We start from the raw sequence: 16,501 nt of genomic DNA, 5'->3' as shown, positions 1-16,501 counted from the left end.
GCCGGTTTTAGCTCTTGCCGCGCTTCCAAATATTGATAGCACATCAAAATAGATGGCTCTTGCTTTCGCTGTTCAAAGAGAGCTGACAATGAATTGGATGATTTTGCCAACATAACTTCTTTTAACACACTGAGTTCCACTGATTAGGCGACGGAAATAAAAGAAACTAATTACAGACTATCATGTAATAATAATATCATGAGAAATAAAAAATCCTTCATACAAAGTAAACAATGAAAGAACATGCCTAATTTCATTCATTGACCAATTTAAATTTCATGTTGGTTAGCCAGTCAAATTAATAAAAGTGTACATACCGGTTTAATCAATATGAAACTGTACGAATGATTCCGAGTATGCCTCAGATTTTTGAGCTGAGCTTCACTTTAATTTCTTCATCTACGTAAATTTTGGCGTGAAACTCATTCAAATTTATTTTTTCTTATCTATGTGTTTTCGACTAAGTGCTGAGACAGGAATAAACCGGTAAAGTAGATTGACAGCGGTAAGTCTCATCAGCTGCCCTTGTGTTTCCCCCATATCCCCTCTCTCTCACGGTCTGGGAGGTTGCACGTCGAGCCAAGCAAGAAAAGCAAGCGAGAACGGTTGCGATTGTTATTGTCGCATGGGCGCGAGTGTTTGACGTTGATCTGGACCTGGCAGACCAGCAGCAGCGGTGGACTATGAGAAAGGAGTGTCACAACAACCAGCACCTTTTCGTTTAGTAAACTTTGGAAATCAGAGGCGAGATGAGGACGACCGTAGCCGTGCGGAATATCAGCAAAATGCTGGACCACTTCTCCCAGTACAACCCGTCGCCCTTGTCCATCAAGCAGTTCATCGACTTCGGTGAGTACCGCACGTACGCACACGCGCCCAAGGGTGCTGCAGAGGGTGTGAGGACGGGGATGACCTATTCGGGCGTGTGGTGTGCACGGGTCGTTCCGCTTTCAGTCAAAATCAGGCTTGTCCGCAACCCCCAACAGGAATAGGAAGTTAAGAGAAAATGAAAGTTGTTTGTATACATGACTATGTTGTTATCTCCAGATCGTAAAACTAAAATTTTGATAAAAAAAATTTACGATGATACTTTTGCAATTTTGAAATATTACTCTATTTTATCGGAATTGTAACACGTGAATTACTACTTGCGTTTATTACACCCCTTTATTAAATAAGTTTCGAAATGGCCATAATATGAAAGCTTTGCCAAAGCAACCGAAATTTTCACTTGCAAAATACCTTTGAGGTGGAGCCAACCAGAAAACGCAACGGGGAGATCTAATTTTAAGATGATGAGTATTCATTATTTCAACTGATCTTTGAAACAATAATAAAATGCGCTCAGAAAGATTAGCATTCTTGGCAGCGTTTGCATTAGCAGTGAGACGAATTTTATGCGCTTGCCTTGAGCTTACAATTTTTACTTTTGCATCTGCTGTGTTGCTCTATCGTCCTATTCTTGGAGCAAATTAGGAGCAAGCTTTTTCTATTCAAATTAACGTAATAATAAACTGCAGAACAAAGATGGGCTATTTTTAAGTGAAGCTCGCTCAAGGAACTTAATGTTGGTTGATAAACTAATTTTCTTATGGAGTTTCATGTTTTTCTCAATAGACCCAAAGGTCAGTTCGGATTGAATCCAGATAAATGCTTTGTTGATATTGATATTTATGTTTGAATTAACCAAATAAGCTGGAGTTTTTTTAAATTTAAAATAGTAATATCCTGGAGTCTGTTGGGATATCAAAATCCATTTGATTTACAAAAAAAAATCAATATCTTTCAATTTGAATTTTGTATGCTATTTTATATCAAGCTTGAATTAAATTTAGAGAAGACATCTCACGAAGGAGTTTTTTTTATTTTCCCTGAGACTGCATAAATTACGATTGGAAAAAAATTAAATCTCTGAAAAGCGTTTGAAATAATGCACATCGCTTTCGCTTTCAAAACAAACGGCAAACAATTAGCCGAGGAGTGCTATATACGCGAAGCCGCACGGGTCCGCTAATTGGGCTCCCCTCTAAGGCAGCTTTCAGTGCGCCGAAATGAAAAGTTCTAGCAGCCTGCTGTCGACCGATTCAGGCCCATTTGCTGTGGCTGATGAAATTTCGATCGGCAGCAGGTGCTTGCCGACAAATCGATAAGACACAACATGGGACGCGCTTCGTGCTTCCTCACAAAAAAGGGCAAGGTCGGCTGAAGGGCGTTGATCTGGAGGAAAGTCTTCTTCTTGATGCCAGCTACAATTTAATTATAGAACATACCGTTTCTTTTCTTCCGCTTTTATTAAGCAACCGAAAGGGTGGTAGGAAATTAAAAAAAAAATAATTTTCATAGAGACTATCTTAGCAAGTTCAAAATAGTCAAGAAGAGATTTAGATGCCTCTATCTTTCGTTTCGTGCCAAATCTCCTGCTTTTGTTCGCTAGCCGGTAACAATAATTGTCACGAGTGGTGTGGCTGGCAGAACAATTCTCGGCACTTGGGTGAGGAAGAAGTAAAAGCAAGATCGAGTGTGTGTGTGCGTGCTGTTGAAAAAATCCCTTGTGTACCCTCCTCACTAGAGCCAAGAAAGTGGCGCTCGAGTGACGCACGAGGCCGCTTCAAATTAATTCCGCACTCGTTAATTCGACCATACTTTGCTGACGCATACAAAATCCACCGCAGTTAGTTTTACTAAAAATAGCTGTTATTGATGAAGACTGAAAATTTGCATCTACCTCAGTCCATGACCAGATTTTAACTGAAGTTGGGAATTCTAAAGATGTCAAGAGTCACTCAGAAGGCAATATAAATTTAACAGGGGGCTAGTTCCTTCTTTGGATGTTACTGCTTTTCAACGGCCCTTCTCCATAATGTTAGTATCTCTCAAGTCTTGATCCCTGAATGTAACCTACTTAAATTGACTTTTGATTTAAATTCACACTTTCTTAAACCTTGGATGAAGTTGACAGAATTATTTAGTTTAAAAATTTAGTTAAAATCTTCTTAAAACCGTTATTTTTATATATAATAATAAAAATGCTCTGCTTCGCCAAGAAAAGAAAGACTATTGTAGATGAGACCCAAATAAACTTATAAATAACAAGTCAGAGCTATAAATAGCCTCAATATTAAAAAGCTTTTTGACCTTTGCTAAATAAACTATAAGTTCTAAATTCCTTAAAAAAATACGTCATACATAAATTATGGTTGCTTCTGGTTTGTAATTTTCCAAGTTTTTTTTAATTATGGGGAAAGTCATGAATACGTCACATCTAGTGACGCGATTTTATGACTGTTCTTCTATTCTTCACGACTGGTAGCGTGTTCTCCACGTACAGGAAGTGTTTTGAGGTCAGTGTAAGGTCGCGAAAATACGTTTTGCCTCCGCGCTTGTGCGCTCTCATTGGTTGGTTGGAGGCTGGCGAGAGGTGTGTCGTTTACCTCTTTGAAAGGATGCAGACTGTTAATTATTTGAAACAATATATTCTTCTAAATTTAGCGCACTGCATGTTTTTCACATGAACCATGGCTTTTAGCGTTCAGCTGATAATCTGTTGGCACAACAAGCCGCGTCTCTAATTATCTAATAATTGCGAGCAGTGCTGCTTTATCAGCAGCATCCACTATTTGCAATGAGTGGCCCACTTCTGTATCTCTTCAGGTACTTTGTACTTTCAAGACCGTTCAGTTAACAATGCAAGTGCGAGCTATACAATCATAGGCGTGGGAGTTCGTTGCATCATCTGGTTGTTTACTCTACTATCAGATGATGCAATCTTTCCGATTATTGACAGTAATAGGCTTAGCGTTAATTAAAATTGAGTTTTGTATTTTGTTCTAACATTCCTTTCCGCGCAAATCTTAAAACAAAGCAATTTTTTTCTTTGAAATATTATTGTGTGGTTATATATATTTGAGAAACAGATATTGGTTTTATTGCAGTATCATAGTATATCGCACTGCTATGAAGCCATGTTTTGAAAGTGAAAGTTAAAATTGCTCGCTACGCAGATAAACGCTAACAGCTGGAGGCCGGGTAGCCACATTTTGTCAAAACAATTTTCCCAAGTTCTTCTCCTAGTACAGTTGAAAAGGTTTTCATATTTTGTGACTTCAAGACCGTTTAAATTAAAAACCGCATTCAAGCAAGCTATGAAATAAAATGCTGCATGGCCCACCTCTTGAATCTTGAATTAGACTTGGAGACTAATAATATAAAATTTCCTCTCATTTTTGTAGTGGATTTTTTATGGTCAGACTAAGTCTTGCCGGCTTGTACCCAGACACTTCCCAAAAATGTTTTATTAGGTTTTAATTAAAGTCTTTATGAATATAAATCATTTATCATTTTCATCTTCGTCGCGATGATTCAGGTGGTTGAATATCCGTCGAATAGGGGTTTGGGATAGAACTGTGAAGGAAAGGGAGAGGCGTAACATGACATGAAGCAAAAGATAGAGATTGTTATCTTTTTCTTTTTTGTGTTATCAGTGCTAGGGCAAATGTTTCTTTATTTTCTAAACGTGGAATTATCTTACGTTCAATAAAATTGTTATTAAATTATTTTGTAATAAAAAATTGTTTTATAAAATATAATTTATTTTTATTTTTTATAAAGAATAAAAAAGAATTTTTATAAAAAATAACATTTTAAAAACTAAAAAAATTAAATATTAATTAAATCTGACTATTCAATGTTGTCTGTAGCATAAGAATAAAGTATATCATCAGTTCTCTGCACCCTCGTCTATATATAATTGATGTTAATGATGTTGCATTTTGAAGCTATTTTTCTCTTGGTCTAATTTTTCCATTTAAGTGTGGAAACCAATTTTGACTTTCAAGGATATTGTGAAGGTATAAGCAATGAAAATACGCCAATTACAAAGAAGTTCTTAAATTCTATTGAAGTTTAAAGAAATTGCTGCTCTCACATTTTAAACTGCAGACGAGCTGGTCTACACAGTTAAGAGCTGTGCATTTTCCAATTAGATTTGTGCTCTCAGATAAACAATCAGATCAATCAACGTTTCATACAATTCAACAGAAGATGATAGGCTCCATTTCCCCGGAGAAATTGTGGCTTCGTAGTCGGATCCAGACTCCTTTAAAAAAGTTGCTTGTTCTTCAACGTAATTCGCCCATTCTGACAGAGCATTCTGAATTGAAGAGCGTCATCTACACTGATAACGACGCTGGAAGGTTTATTCGTTACAGGGGCATCAGTGATTTGGATGTCCTTCTCCAGCAGCATTTCCATGCTTTTCACGTTTATTGGCAGCAGCTCAGCCCAACATTTGATAAAAAATAGTCTCTATCAAGTAATTAAAATAGTCAAAGAAGCGCCGAAGAGTTACAACGGGGGAGGTAAACGATCATTTGAAATAATGAAATGACTATAATTCTACTAACTATATATCAACCAAGAATTAAGTGTAGCGTTTTTAATAAGTGCGCATCTGACGAAATATAGTGAGATGACCCAATTACATTTTGCTGATTGTGTCAAACTGCCTTGTATTAAAATATGGTGAAAGATAAAGTACCTGAGTCAGACTGATGAGCAAGAAGACGATGAGCTCAGTTCGCATGATGCTTACTGCGTTAAGTCCAGACAAAGTACAACATCGTCAAGCAGTTCGTTTCAATTTTATTTTAAAATAACACTATTAGACAAAAATTTGGAATTATAATTAGTTTTTAAATTTGTACTGATAAAATCACGTCCACAGTTTCCACGTTATTGGATGCAAATGTTAAGATAAAATAGTGGAAAAACAATCTCGCACGTTCTCGCACTAGATAGCAGCTGTTTCGACTCATCTGAGTCTTCGTTGCGTTGCAAAAACTATTTTCCGTGGTAATCAATACATTTCCATATTAAAATTGCATTGAGAGACCGGTTTCCTTGAACAGAGCGAGAGAAATGAGTATATACGTATGTAAACCAGTTAGAACCGCCTTTCAGAACTGCGTAGTAATGACGAATTAAAAATGTCCATTAAGTAATTGAATAGTAGTGCACTCTAGAAATTGCTGGACGCAGGTTTGTGCGCAATTTGCCTATCGAATTATTTCCCCAGAGAGTCGCTTGTTTTTGTCGGGGGCGTGTGTTTGGTTGAACGCACCTCACGGCAGAAGTAGGTCACGCCATAAGTGCATCAGCAGCCATTCATTCAGGGCCTCAATATCAAAGCTCGTGTTTTGTGTTTCGAACTGGCCCGTATATCTGAGTGATGTATATCTTTTTTATTGTCACTATGACCATTCACTTAACATTATATAATTTTTTCTGTCGTTAGATACACACGTGTTTTTAAGTGAAATAGTTTTTGCTATTTTTCTGATTTAGGAAACAAATTAAAGTCTCCATTTAAGGGTCAACTTCCTTAAAAGCTCAAATAAAAATGAAAAAATTAATTATAACGTGAGTTTCACGTCTAGAAATTTTGATTCATTCCTTATTCCTTAACATGATACATTTTAGTATTCTTGCTGCGATGAGAACGAAAACAAACAAAAATTGGCAGACCACCAAGCAGAAATCAAGTCCATGTGCAAAAGTCACAGACTGGTGCTTTTTCTGGCTCGCAAAATACCTGCAAAAATAGACATCGGGTCTAATTTTGCTCCGCATTAAAAACACCCACCAAGAATCATCGTCTCGACGTCTCAAGCCTTGCGGAAATTGCGCTTTATCTCAAAATGTGTCGCGAGTCAAGTGTAAAATGAGCAATAGCGAGGACAACGTCGCTTAGAAATAAACAGAGTCAATGAACTAGCCGAACTAGCAGACGCGCGTGCTCTCTGCGAGATAGTCGGCATGAGCAATGAGCTGAACCGAACTGCCGCCTTGCCAATAATTGATAAGACCTTCAGATGATATCAGGGTAGTAAATCTTTTGAATTGACAATTGAACAACCGATGTTCACACCTCCGTAAATCAGAGTTCACGCAGAAATTCCTTTCCCTGTCCAGACCAAGATAAAAATTTTCTGGTTATTTCCAATCCACTCTCAATCCATGTTGATGAAGGTTGCGTTACTCTTAAGGATGCATTCATAAAAGAATTATTAAAAATAATATGTGACTTATTCCTCATTGAAAGCCAACTTTTTATTTTGCCTACTAGTTTCGGCTGTCTAGTTCACTGTAACTCCATTTCATGCAAGCTCTACAGGAATACAATAAATTCATTCAGTCGTCATTTTAGCATGTTTAAATCATAATTGTTTTAAGTTTCGATAAATTAAAAACCTTTTACGAGAGCAACATGAAAAATTATCTTATTCATACCACAAACTAACTCTCCGCCCTTAGATATATTGGTCTAACTGTCAGTCACTTTTAAATGTTGCTTTGGCATTCCAATTTTTCTCACGGATCTAACAATAAATATTACGTTCTCGTTTTTTATTTGGAAATTATTAATAAAAAAAGAAGAATTTTCGTCTTAGGAGAGAAAAACTGAATGATGTGCGCCGTGTATAAATTTGCCTCAAAGTTTGTTGATGGAAAATAAACAAATTGTTTTGTTATTCATGAAAGAACGATCATGTCTGATGTCATTCCATTCTATTCTAACGTATCTGACGTCGGAATGCTCTTTAACTATCAATGCTGACAACGGAAATTGTGTCGCTATTTTGGAGCGAGCGAGATAATGTACGTCACAACTGGCCTTTCACATAAGCCATTGATCATGTAATTTGAGCAAGGTACGCACTCACTCCAAGGGCTTCTTTTGCGTCTTCTAATCTGTTATCACAGAGTGAGATGTAGTAAAGCACGAGAAGGCAAGCATTTCTTCTCACCAAATAATGTTAGTGCTACGCTGCGCTTGATGTGCTCTAACTAACAATAAGTTATAACCTTTGGAGAGCCAAGCAGGGTAAAAAAGGAGGGATTTTAAGTTCGATTTAACGTATCTTTCGCTCAATACTTAAAAGGAGATTTAAAGAGAAGCCATTAAATCAATGTAATAAAATTGACGCCCATTTTTTGTTATCTATACTCGCACCCATTTTTTTATTTATTCCATGTTCTGAACAAATTATGTGTGAAGAAACGATGTCTTACTGGTACAATTGAAATTATTGACTGTGTTTAATATTTAATTATAAATTGCGTTGAGGCTTAATCGAAACAACCTTTGTATCGTTTTAATCGTCGGCAAGCTCTCTTCTGTCCGCCCATAGTTTGCTCTGCGCGGCCTTGTCGTCTGTGTGCTGGTGATCAAATTTGCGTGCTGTATGTTGATTATTATTCGCGCTCAAAGTAGAGAGCGAGGAAGCGAAATGAGCCAAGGCCGTAGACGGCACGGGGGCACTGGGGGACAAGTGGATGGGCAATAACAGACTTGATCGAGGCAAAGAACCCAACGACACAGACACGCGGCTGTGAGAGCGACTTGCATGGAAAACGCAAAAGTGTATAATTTTTGCTGGTGCATGGTTATATTACGCGTTTTCTTGCATGCACGCGGAAGTTGAAGATGTGTTTGAATATTCAATGGCTCAGTTAAAATCTTTTGAGGGGTGCACTCGCAACTTTTTTTTAACCTGAACTAGAATTTTGCAAGTTTTAACCAAGAATCTTCCTCTTAGAGCTTTAATCATGAAGCTTAATGATTATCAATGAGAAATAAACACAGAATAATTTTAAATTTATAATGACATCGAGTAAAAAAATTAAAGCACCGCAGGACACTCAGGACAGAGAAACTTTGAAAAAAATCAATGAAAGAGAAATTATCAACTTGAAGTAGAGCAAAGCGGCTTGTTTTCACTAGTACACAAAATTATTGATTTGATTTCCCATTTAAATCCGGTTGCGGATTAAAATTTAAGCCTGTAAATGGTCGTAAATTTGATTCGTTGTGTAATTCATAAAAAAGTTTCCTTTAAGACATAATTTGTCTTAAACAATTTTCAAAGAAAGTTAAATTTAGTATTAAAATTTTTGTTATTTTGCCTATTTTCAGGACGGAATCCATGCGAGCGCACCTCGTTCACCTTCCTGCGCAAGGAGCTGCCTGTGCGGCTGGCCAACATCATGAAGGAAATCCACCTGCTGCCGGAGAACCTGCTGCGGACGCCATCGGCCAATCTTGTCAACCAGTGGTATGCGCAGAGCTTCAAGGACCTCCTCAAATTTAAGGATTTGGAAGTTTCAGACAAGATTCTGACACAGTAAGATACTCACTCTTTGTTTCCAATTCGAGTTTCACAATATAGCTGTGGCTTTTTCCAGGTTTTGCGAGTCCCTCATCATGATCCGCAATCGGCACTCAGATACGGTGCAGACCATGGCACAGGGAGTGCTCGAGCTCAAGGAGAATTACCCCGTGGATCAGCAGACAGAAAACAGCATTCAATACTTCTTGGACCGACTCTATATGTCACGCATCAGCATTCGAATGCTTATCAACCAACACAGTAAGAAACATTGAACATATTTTATTTGTGAATTAAGAAATACAGTAGTAATTCCTGCACAGATATATCGATAATTACTTTTTACATCAGGTTATCAGGTCTACTTGATTTATTATTGTTGCCTGTCATTTATATCCCTGAAATTCTCACAGTGAAATTTAGATAAATTTGTTTGATTGTAGCTTTGCTATTTGGGACTGATTTGAACGTGACAAGCAACAGCCGACATGTGGGCAGCATAGATCCAAACTGCGACGTGGTCTCTATTGTGAGGGACGCATACGAAAATGCGCGATTTCTGTGCGACCAGTACTACCTGGCGTCCCCTGAGCTGCAACTCTTTGAGCACAACAGTAAGTGCTCCTCCAGAGACCTGTTAATTGTGGTAATGTGGTATTTTTTGTTGCAGGAAATATGCCCAATGCGCCGATACAGGTCGTGTATGTGCCATCTCACCTTTACCACATGTTGTTTGAGCTGTTCAAGAACTCGATGCGAGCTGTCATGGAGTTCCATGGCGACAAAGAAACCGTTCCTCCTGTCGTAGCCAACATTTCTCTCGGAAACGAGGACGTCTGCATCAAGGTGAGAGCAACCACGACTATTTTACTTTATAAATAGTGTCATTTTGAACTAAATGAATTTGTTAATCTGGAGCAAAAGAGTCTGTTAATATTACCCTTTTAATAAACCCTTGTATGATTTTAATAATATGTCTTTGTAGGTGTCGGACATTGGTGGAGGCATAGCGCGGAGTCAAATAGAGCTACTGTTCAACTACATGTACTCGACCGCCCCTCAGCCCTCTAAGAGCGCATCACCCACTGTTCCTTTGGCTGGCTATGGCTACGGGCTGCCCCTGTCTCGTCTTTATGCCCGTTATCTTCAGGGAGACCTCGTACTCCAGTCCTGTGAAGGTTTTGGCACAGACGCTGTTGTTTATCTCAAGGTAAGTTGTGCGTGGATACATTTGCCTTGGTTTTAAAATGATTTGCGAATTAAAAGTTAAAAATAACGCCAGTAAAAATAAGAACTCTGGTAAAATATTTTTTAATTTTAATAATGCTTTAGGTTCAGGAGCATTTCAGACTCATAAAATACATAATTTTGCTTTTCTGGCAATTCCACTCCATGCTTTATGTAAATTAATCTCCAAATTTGGAGAAGTACCACTATCTCTTTTTTCATGTTTGCAATCTGTGGGTTCATGTTGGACCGCCAAAACTGAAATTACCCAGTTTAATTTGAATCGGTATTGCAGGCTCTTTCAAGCGAGGCTAACGAACTGCTGCCCGTGTTCAACAAGACGTCAAGCCGCTTCTACAAAACGACTATTCCGGCAGGCGACTGGAGCAACAATGTACGCCACATGACCACTGGCACTCATCACAGGTTACGCCAGCCGCAGCTGAGTTGACCACGCAATGCAAATAATCTTTGGTGTATCCTTTTTTCAACCCCATAGCCTTCCAAAATTGGTGTTAATTGTCTACAATATTGGACGTGTTGGGGGGTTTTCGCCAATTTTATCGCTGCTCGCTTTTTATTCTGTACATTTCACTCTCTGTTTAAGTTGTGATCTAGCCAGTTAACTTTTCCTCAGACTAGAAATCCAAAAAAGTCCGAGTTTCTTTATGGACACAGTATATTTCTGACTGCAATGATTTTGGTTTTATTTTCTTTTTATCAAGTCAGACCTCAAAGAAAAAAGCTGAAATTTTTGCATGAGTGAAAAAAGGACACAATTACGAGAGGAAACTTAATTGCATACCAGGCTGTGATGTAAAAATTAACTAATTCTTTGGGATTTCTTCAATATGACAAACTCTTAGCTCAAATCATTGTAACCATCAGTGGAACAAACAACTATGGCACCGAGAAAGAGGTGATTTTGTATTAAATTTTAAACTATTTAGTTTATTATTGTTGTTGGTAATTTTCTAGTTTATGTGAGTTTTGTTCTTTGCACTGCCATAATAGGGATTGTTAGAGGTCATGATTTTAATATTGATTTTAAATAATTTTTAACGACGTATTATATTATGAGCTGAGATATATTATTCTCTGTGGGAGATCAAACCTGTTAAAATAAAATATCGTGTGTTTCTGAAACAAAGAAGACTAGAGATTGCAAGAAGTTGTATATTTCTGTTAGCAATCGATGGCATCTGGTTGGAATTTTGGTTTCATGGATAACGCTGCTAAATTCAAATTATCACCATTCAACCTCTGAATAACTTTTGTGTGTAGACTGCTCACTTTTACAAGTAAGGGTAATGAGAGTAAATTTCCTTTATATTGCATGTCATGTCAAAACTCAAACCAATAAAATTTCTCATCGAGAATAAAACTGCGTTTGAATTTTCAACAATTACCTGCAACACTACAATAGTCAACACAGTTGCAATTCTTTAGTTCCAATATAAATGTGAACCTAATTCTTCAGTTTTTAAAAGAAAAATTTCAAAGAAGTCAGCTTAGAGACTAGTTTATTTCAATGCGGTTTAATAAAATTCGTAACGTTTGTAACAAAAGCACTCTTATCAGCACTGAGGTGTGTTTCAGACTTGCATAATTTCACAGGAATGTTAGGTTAAAATATTGTTGCACCTGCTACTTGGTCGTGTCCTCGACTAATTTGAGCTCGCGTTGCAACTGCCGCTCTTTGTCAAGTTCCTTTTGAAGGGCTTGTTTCTGGCAGTGTTCCTGAAGGCGCATCGCTCTTTTCTGCACACAGAAAATTTTTAGTATCATAGCTGCCAAATTGCACACACCTGTGGTGCGAATTTAGCTTGAGACCTTCAGCTTGGTCGACTTTTCATGCAGCATCGTCATGTCTTTTTTAATGTTTACTAGCTTGGCATGATACACCTTCATTTTTGTAAACTGAAAATTAATATTGTGAACAGTTAGGACAATTTTTTATGGAAAAATTTAGCAAAAAAAAATTAAATTCATATACATACCGCTTCTTGCAAATTGTACTCTTTTTGGCTCAGTTCTATTCTTTCGTTTTCGCACTGCATTTGTTCTATCAACAGCTGTTGCTTTGAGCTGTAACCATGGATTATATTATGTGCTATCATACATTTCGCAGAAATCCCAAAATTTTTATACCAACCTGGCTTCAGAAAGCTGCTGCCTGACCTTTGTCAGAGGTGGCTCGAAAATATTAATAAGAGATTCCCCAAGGGCTGATGCTTCTTGTTCAGATAATAATCCATAGCTAGAAGACAATGCAAATTAACAATATATTTTCTAAGTACATACATAGCTCTTCTGCAAATATATAAAACACATTATCTAAATACATAACTTTGTTAATTTCAAGATGAGGTATCTACAAAATGTATTATGTATTATATTTTCTCTCCGGAATATTATCATACGAATTTTGAAACTGTAGACAAACACTAACCTTTTCGTAGGTTCAACGTGTGCTGGTTCCTCAACGTTTTCCGGGCATGCAGCCATATTAAATACGTAAACAAAATTTATGAAAATATTGAAAGGACACCATGAGAGCTGGCACTTTTTTCTTTGTTTAGGTTAAATGCCATGCATTGCATGCAATCATGTGATCATTTAATCATCCTTCCTGATTGGCTCCCGAGTGGGCGTGACAAGCTGCAGATTCAAAACAAAAATATTTACACGTGATGCATGTGATCTGGGAGGTAAGTTAAGTCGCATACAAGTTTTTGAGTTAAAAGATAAAAGTAATTTTTTATTTTTATGTTCAGTTGTAAATGAACGATGAATTCCTCCTTCGTCTCCTGCGATAGGTTCGAAAAATGATCAAATTCGCGTTACGTTGTCAAATTTTCGATCAAAATCAGAATGAAAAATACATACATCGTATCAAATTCATAATTAGATATTTCTGTATTATAGAATACACCATGCATTTTGGTCACCAGCTTAAATTTATTTGTTATTTTTATTCTAGGAATGGAGACGCCTTTCACTAATCACCTGTCTTTTGAGCATATCTACGAGCCAGCTGAAGACTCCTTCCTTCTGATGGATGCCATCGAGGCGGATGACTGTTGGTTAAGAGAGACAGTGAAGCCAACAATTTGCCTGGAAATTGGCAGTGGTTCCGGAATAGTTTGCAGTGCTGTCGCCAAGTTCCTGAAGGTGTTTTGCCTGGCCACAGACATCAATAGCCTTGCGTGTCGAGCCACTCGTGAGACGGCTCAGCGGGCTGAAGTTATTGTTGAGTGTGTGAACGCGGACCTGGTGAAGCCCGTGGTGACTGGAAAAATTGACATGCTCATTTTCAACCCTCCGTACGTGCCAACTGAAAACTACGAAGTCGCCAGCAGCAACATCGCGCACACGTGGGCTGGAGGGTTGAATGGGCGGCAGGTGATGGACCGACTGTTTCCCTTGTTGCCTGAGCTGCTGTCTGAAAGGGGAGTGCTTTACTTGGTATTGCTAGAGCAAAATCGACCGCAAGAAGTGGAGCGAATCCTCCAGATGCAAGGACTTAAGTGCCAAATTGTGATGAAGCGTAGAGCCGGAATTGAGAAACTGTGTGTGCTCCGAGCCAGCAAAGCAAAGATTATTTAACAAGTGTCCAAAACGTGGTAAAATTAAATAGAATTCCAATCAAAATTCTGCAAAGGCTGGTGACTCATATATACTTAAACCTAATCTAACATCAAAATATTTCACCTCATAGAAAAATATAATTTTCTTCTCTGTTTCTGACCCTGTAAATTGGACTAGAGTATGGATGCAACATAGATAAATTTAAATCATTAGGTTATTTTAATCATAATAACCATTGTAACAGAGAGGAACAATTTCAAATTTTCATTCAGATGAAATGAAATGAATGAATTATCAGTTGAAAATTACATTATTTTAACATGTTTGTAATTAAAAGTGCACTGATTTGTGCTATTGCAGATGGTCCCAGGCAACATCAAAAGTAAATTAACATATCTTAATTACATCACAGAAAATTTTCATAGCCCAGGATTTGGCCTGCGTATTGTTAGTATTAGATTCAACTAACACTCGATTGCATTGGTACACACTTAATTTCCCTAATTTCCACTTCCTTGTCTTGGTGATCTAAATATTACTTATATTTTCAGAGCTTGCCGACTCTTTGCTTCCTCACCCTGGACAGTCCAATCCTCACTGTAGACTTTTTCTTCTGCCTCGCCTTAGCCTGCTGAATCTGTTGGTTACTTTTGACCACGCTTGGTTTTTGACTGAGCTGACTGTCCCTGCTGTGACTTTTGTTACTCTTCAACAGCCTCTCAATGTCTTCCATGGTGAGCACGGTCTGAGTGCCGACTGTCGTTTTGCCCTCCAAATTTGGCATGTCCAAAGATACCTTCTCGGCAGTTAGGGAGCCCTCTGGCATGTCAGGACTGATTGGTTTGGGGACCTCGTCAAAGTCCATGAGCTCCTCCTCCGAGCTAGAAATATCCAAATCATGTGTGATGTCCAGTTGGGTGAGTCCTGATTTGCCTCGTAGGAGGACTGGATGAGCTTCCTCCTCCAAGGACTCATCTGACTCCTCTTCACCATCACTTTGGCTGGATTCTGAGGAGGAAAATTCTCCGTCTTCCAAAAGGGGACACTTTCTGAGGAAGGTCTTTAGAAACGGCTCTGCAGTGAGAGGCGCCAACAGCCCAATCCGCAAGGTCCTCTTCATATCTACTTTGGAATTTTCAAACGTGTAGATCAGATCCTGCAGAATGGCGTCCTTGTGCGGAAGCTGCTGCAGAGCAACCCAGGCCAACTCCGACAGTTCCCGAGGACTTTTTGGCTCAGGTGGGGGTTTGTAAGGGTCAGGCATTTTGAAAACTTTGTCATCATCGGCCACCAGTTGTGTAAATGAAGGAAAGTCGATTTGGGTAAAGGTTTGATGTTGTAGAGCAGGTACATGTGAGACTGCAGCGCCGCTTGAATCTACGTCATCAAGGTGACTATTTGGTAGGAAATCGTCCTCCTGAGTCGTAAGCCATCGGAATTGCGTGGCTTGTCTAGTTGCCAAACTATGAGTTTTTGTGCAGAATTGAGACATTTTGAAGCTTCTCTCTGAAAATTAAAGTTAAACATTTATCAACCTTATTTATTTTACTTTTTAAACTTCCAAAAATAGTATATTTTGCCATACTGTATTCCTCTGTTGCACAGGAAGTGTCTAACGCATTGTTCAGATAAGGGCAAATAATGTAAAGGAGCATGAACTCCTATTCCAATTTAAAAAATGCAACAGCGAACACAGCGCGTGTGAAGCTATCGAAATTATTTTTGTCTGGAATTTACGTCTTTGTTTATTTTGGCAGAAAGGAAAATTCTTAGGCAACATAAATTTGTCTGGATTTTAAAATTATGGAAACTCAATCGCGACCGAATTAAACTCGTGTAAAATGTGGCAAACCTTTTTGTTAATTTAGTTGAGCAGGTCCCAACTAAGGAGTCTTTCAATCTTTCGCGTGGGCCCTACGCGGACTCAGCAGTCATCACCGAGTGGCCTACGGGCGAAAACTGAATTCTTATTATAAAATCGTCCTGGTAGCGGCAAAATTGCGCAACTTTCAACAACCAAACGCGAATTTCTTTGTTGCATGAAAAGGGCAACAATCCATTCGACAATGAAAATTTGGGTATTTGTTGAGCGATGCGCAAATTTACCGCGACCAGGACGAAATCATCTTTCTGCTGATAAACGATAATGCAAAATTACGATAATTCAAACCGCAGACAATAGTTGGCTCCCAACAAAAAGCAGGACCTACCCTACACACTACATACATATCTATGCATGTACAGTATGTCTAAGCATTTTACAGAAAATAATAAAATTTTCAAAAAGCAAAATAGATGGCTATAGCCTATAGCCTATAATACGTAATTTAAATTACATACATACATTACCTAAATGGGTCAATCGGATATATTTCGAAAATACCAAAGCATTAACATCTACACGCAGCTTATTTATGTGCATGGGCAGTAGTTCATTGCTTGCAAAAAGCAAGCTATCATACAGAAGGCAAATCTTTTCGCGCGCAGAGGTCTCGTCGGCGGCGCCTAGCGGCCAT

The 16,501-nt window shown here is 38.2% G+C and overlaps 4 protein-coding genes across 6 annotated transcripts; 2 read left to right on the top strand and 2 right to left on the bottom strand.

The window, feature by feature from the left end:
* The first annotated feature begins 560 nt into the window (after positions 1 to 560).
* Positions 561 to 11,778, top strand: Pdk (pyruvate dehydrogenase kinase). Its single transcript, XM_065496293.1, has 7 exons — positions 561 to 849; positions 8,975 to 9,182; positions 9,244 to 9,428; positions 9,611 to 9,781; positions 9,838 to 10,013; positions 10,153 to 10,377; positions 10,690 to 11,778. Exons 1-7 carry the CDS (start codon positions 750 to 752, stop codon positions 10,843 to 10,845), a joined length of 1,221 nt encoding a protein of 406 aa, XP_065352365.1. The 5' UTR covers positions 561 to 749; the 3' UTR covers positions 10,846 to 11,778.
* Positions 11,779 to 11,900: 122 nt separating this feature from the next.
* On the bottom strand, positions 11,901 to 13,006 carry LOC135948403 (biogenesis of lysosome-related organelles complex 1 subunit 6-like). Its single transcript, XM_065497632.1, has 5 exons — positions 12,847 to 13,006; positions 12,550 to 12,654; positions 12,395 to 12,482; positions 12,228 to 12,314; positions 11,901 to 12,155 (listed from the first exon to the last, which is right to left on the bottom strand). The coding sequence occupies exons 1-5, from the start codon at positions 12,900 to 12,902 to the stop codon at positions 12,042 to 12,044; spliced, it is 450 nt and encodes a 149-aa protein (XP_065353704.1). The 5' UTR covers positions 12,903 to 13,006; the 3' UTR covers positions 11,901 to 12,041.
* Positions 13,007 to 13,188: 182 nt separating this feature from the next.
* Positions 13,189 to 14,048, top strand: HemK2 (HemK methyltransferase 2). Its single transcript, XM_065497631.1, has 2 exons — positions 13,189 to 13,213; positions 13,378 to 14,048. The coding sequence occupies exon 2, from the start codon at positions 13,380 to 13,382 to the stop codon at positions 14,001 to 14,003; it is 624 nt and encodes a 207-aa protein (XP_065353703.1). The 5' UTR covers positions 13,189 to 13,213; positions 13,378 to 13,379; the 3' UTR covers positions 14,004 to 14,048.
* A 133-nt stretch (positions 14,049 to 14,181) lies between these two features.
* LOC135948413 (uncharacterized) lies at positions 14,182 to 16,434 on the bottom strand. 3 transcript variants are annotated; one of them, XM_065497652.1, is made up of 3 exons: positions 16,335 to 16,434; positions 15,838 to 15,944; positions 14,182 to 15,491 (listed from the first exon to the last, which is right to left on the bottom strand). In XM_065497652.1, exon 3 carries the CDS (start codon positions 15,475 to 15,477, stop codon positions 14,533 to 14,535), a length of 945 nt encoding a protein of 314 aa, XP_065353724.1. In that variant the 5' UTR covers positions 15,478 to 15,491; positions 15,838 to 15,944; positions 16,335 to 16,434; the 3' UTR covers positions 14,182 to 14,532. The 3 variants fall into 3 exon arrangements, with proteins under 3 accessions (XP_065353724.1, XP_065353725.1, XP_065353723.1); XM_065497653.1 differs by having other exon boundaries at positions 15,838 to 15,931; XM_065497651.1 differs by lacking the exon at positions 15,838 to 15,944 and having other exon boundaries at positions 16,335 to 16,428.
* Positions 16,435 to 16,501: the final 67 nt, after the last annotated feature.

This window comes from Cloeon dipterum, chromosome 1 (assembly GCF_949628265.1).
Source record: "Cloeon dipterum chromosome 1, ieCloDipt1.1, whole genome shotgun sequence".
In the NCBI taxonomy this organism is placed as follows: Eukaryota; Metazoa; Arthropoda; class Insecta; order Ephemeroptera; family Baetidae; genus Cloeon; species Cloeon dipterum.
The sequence above is the reverse complement of the archived record's forward strand: the minus strand, read 5'-3'. Positions and strand labels throughout refer to the sequence as shown.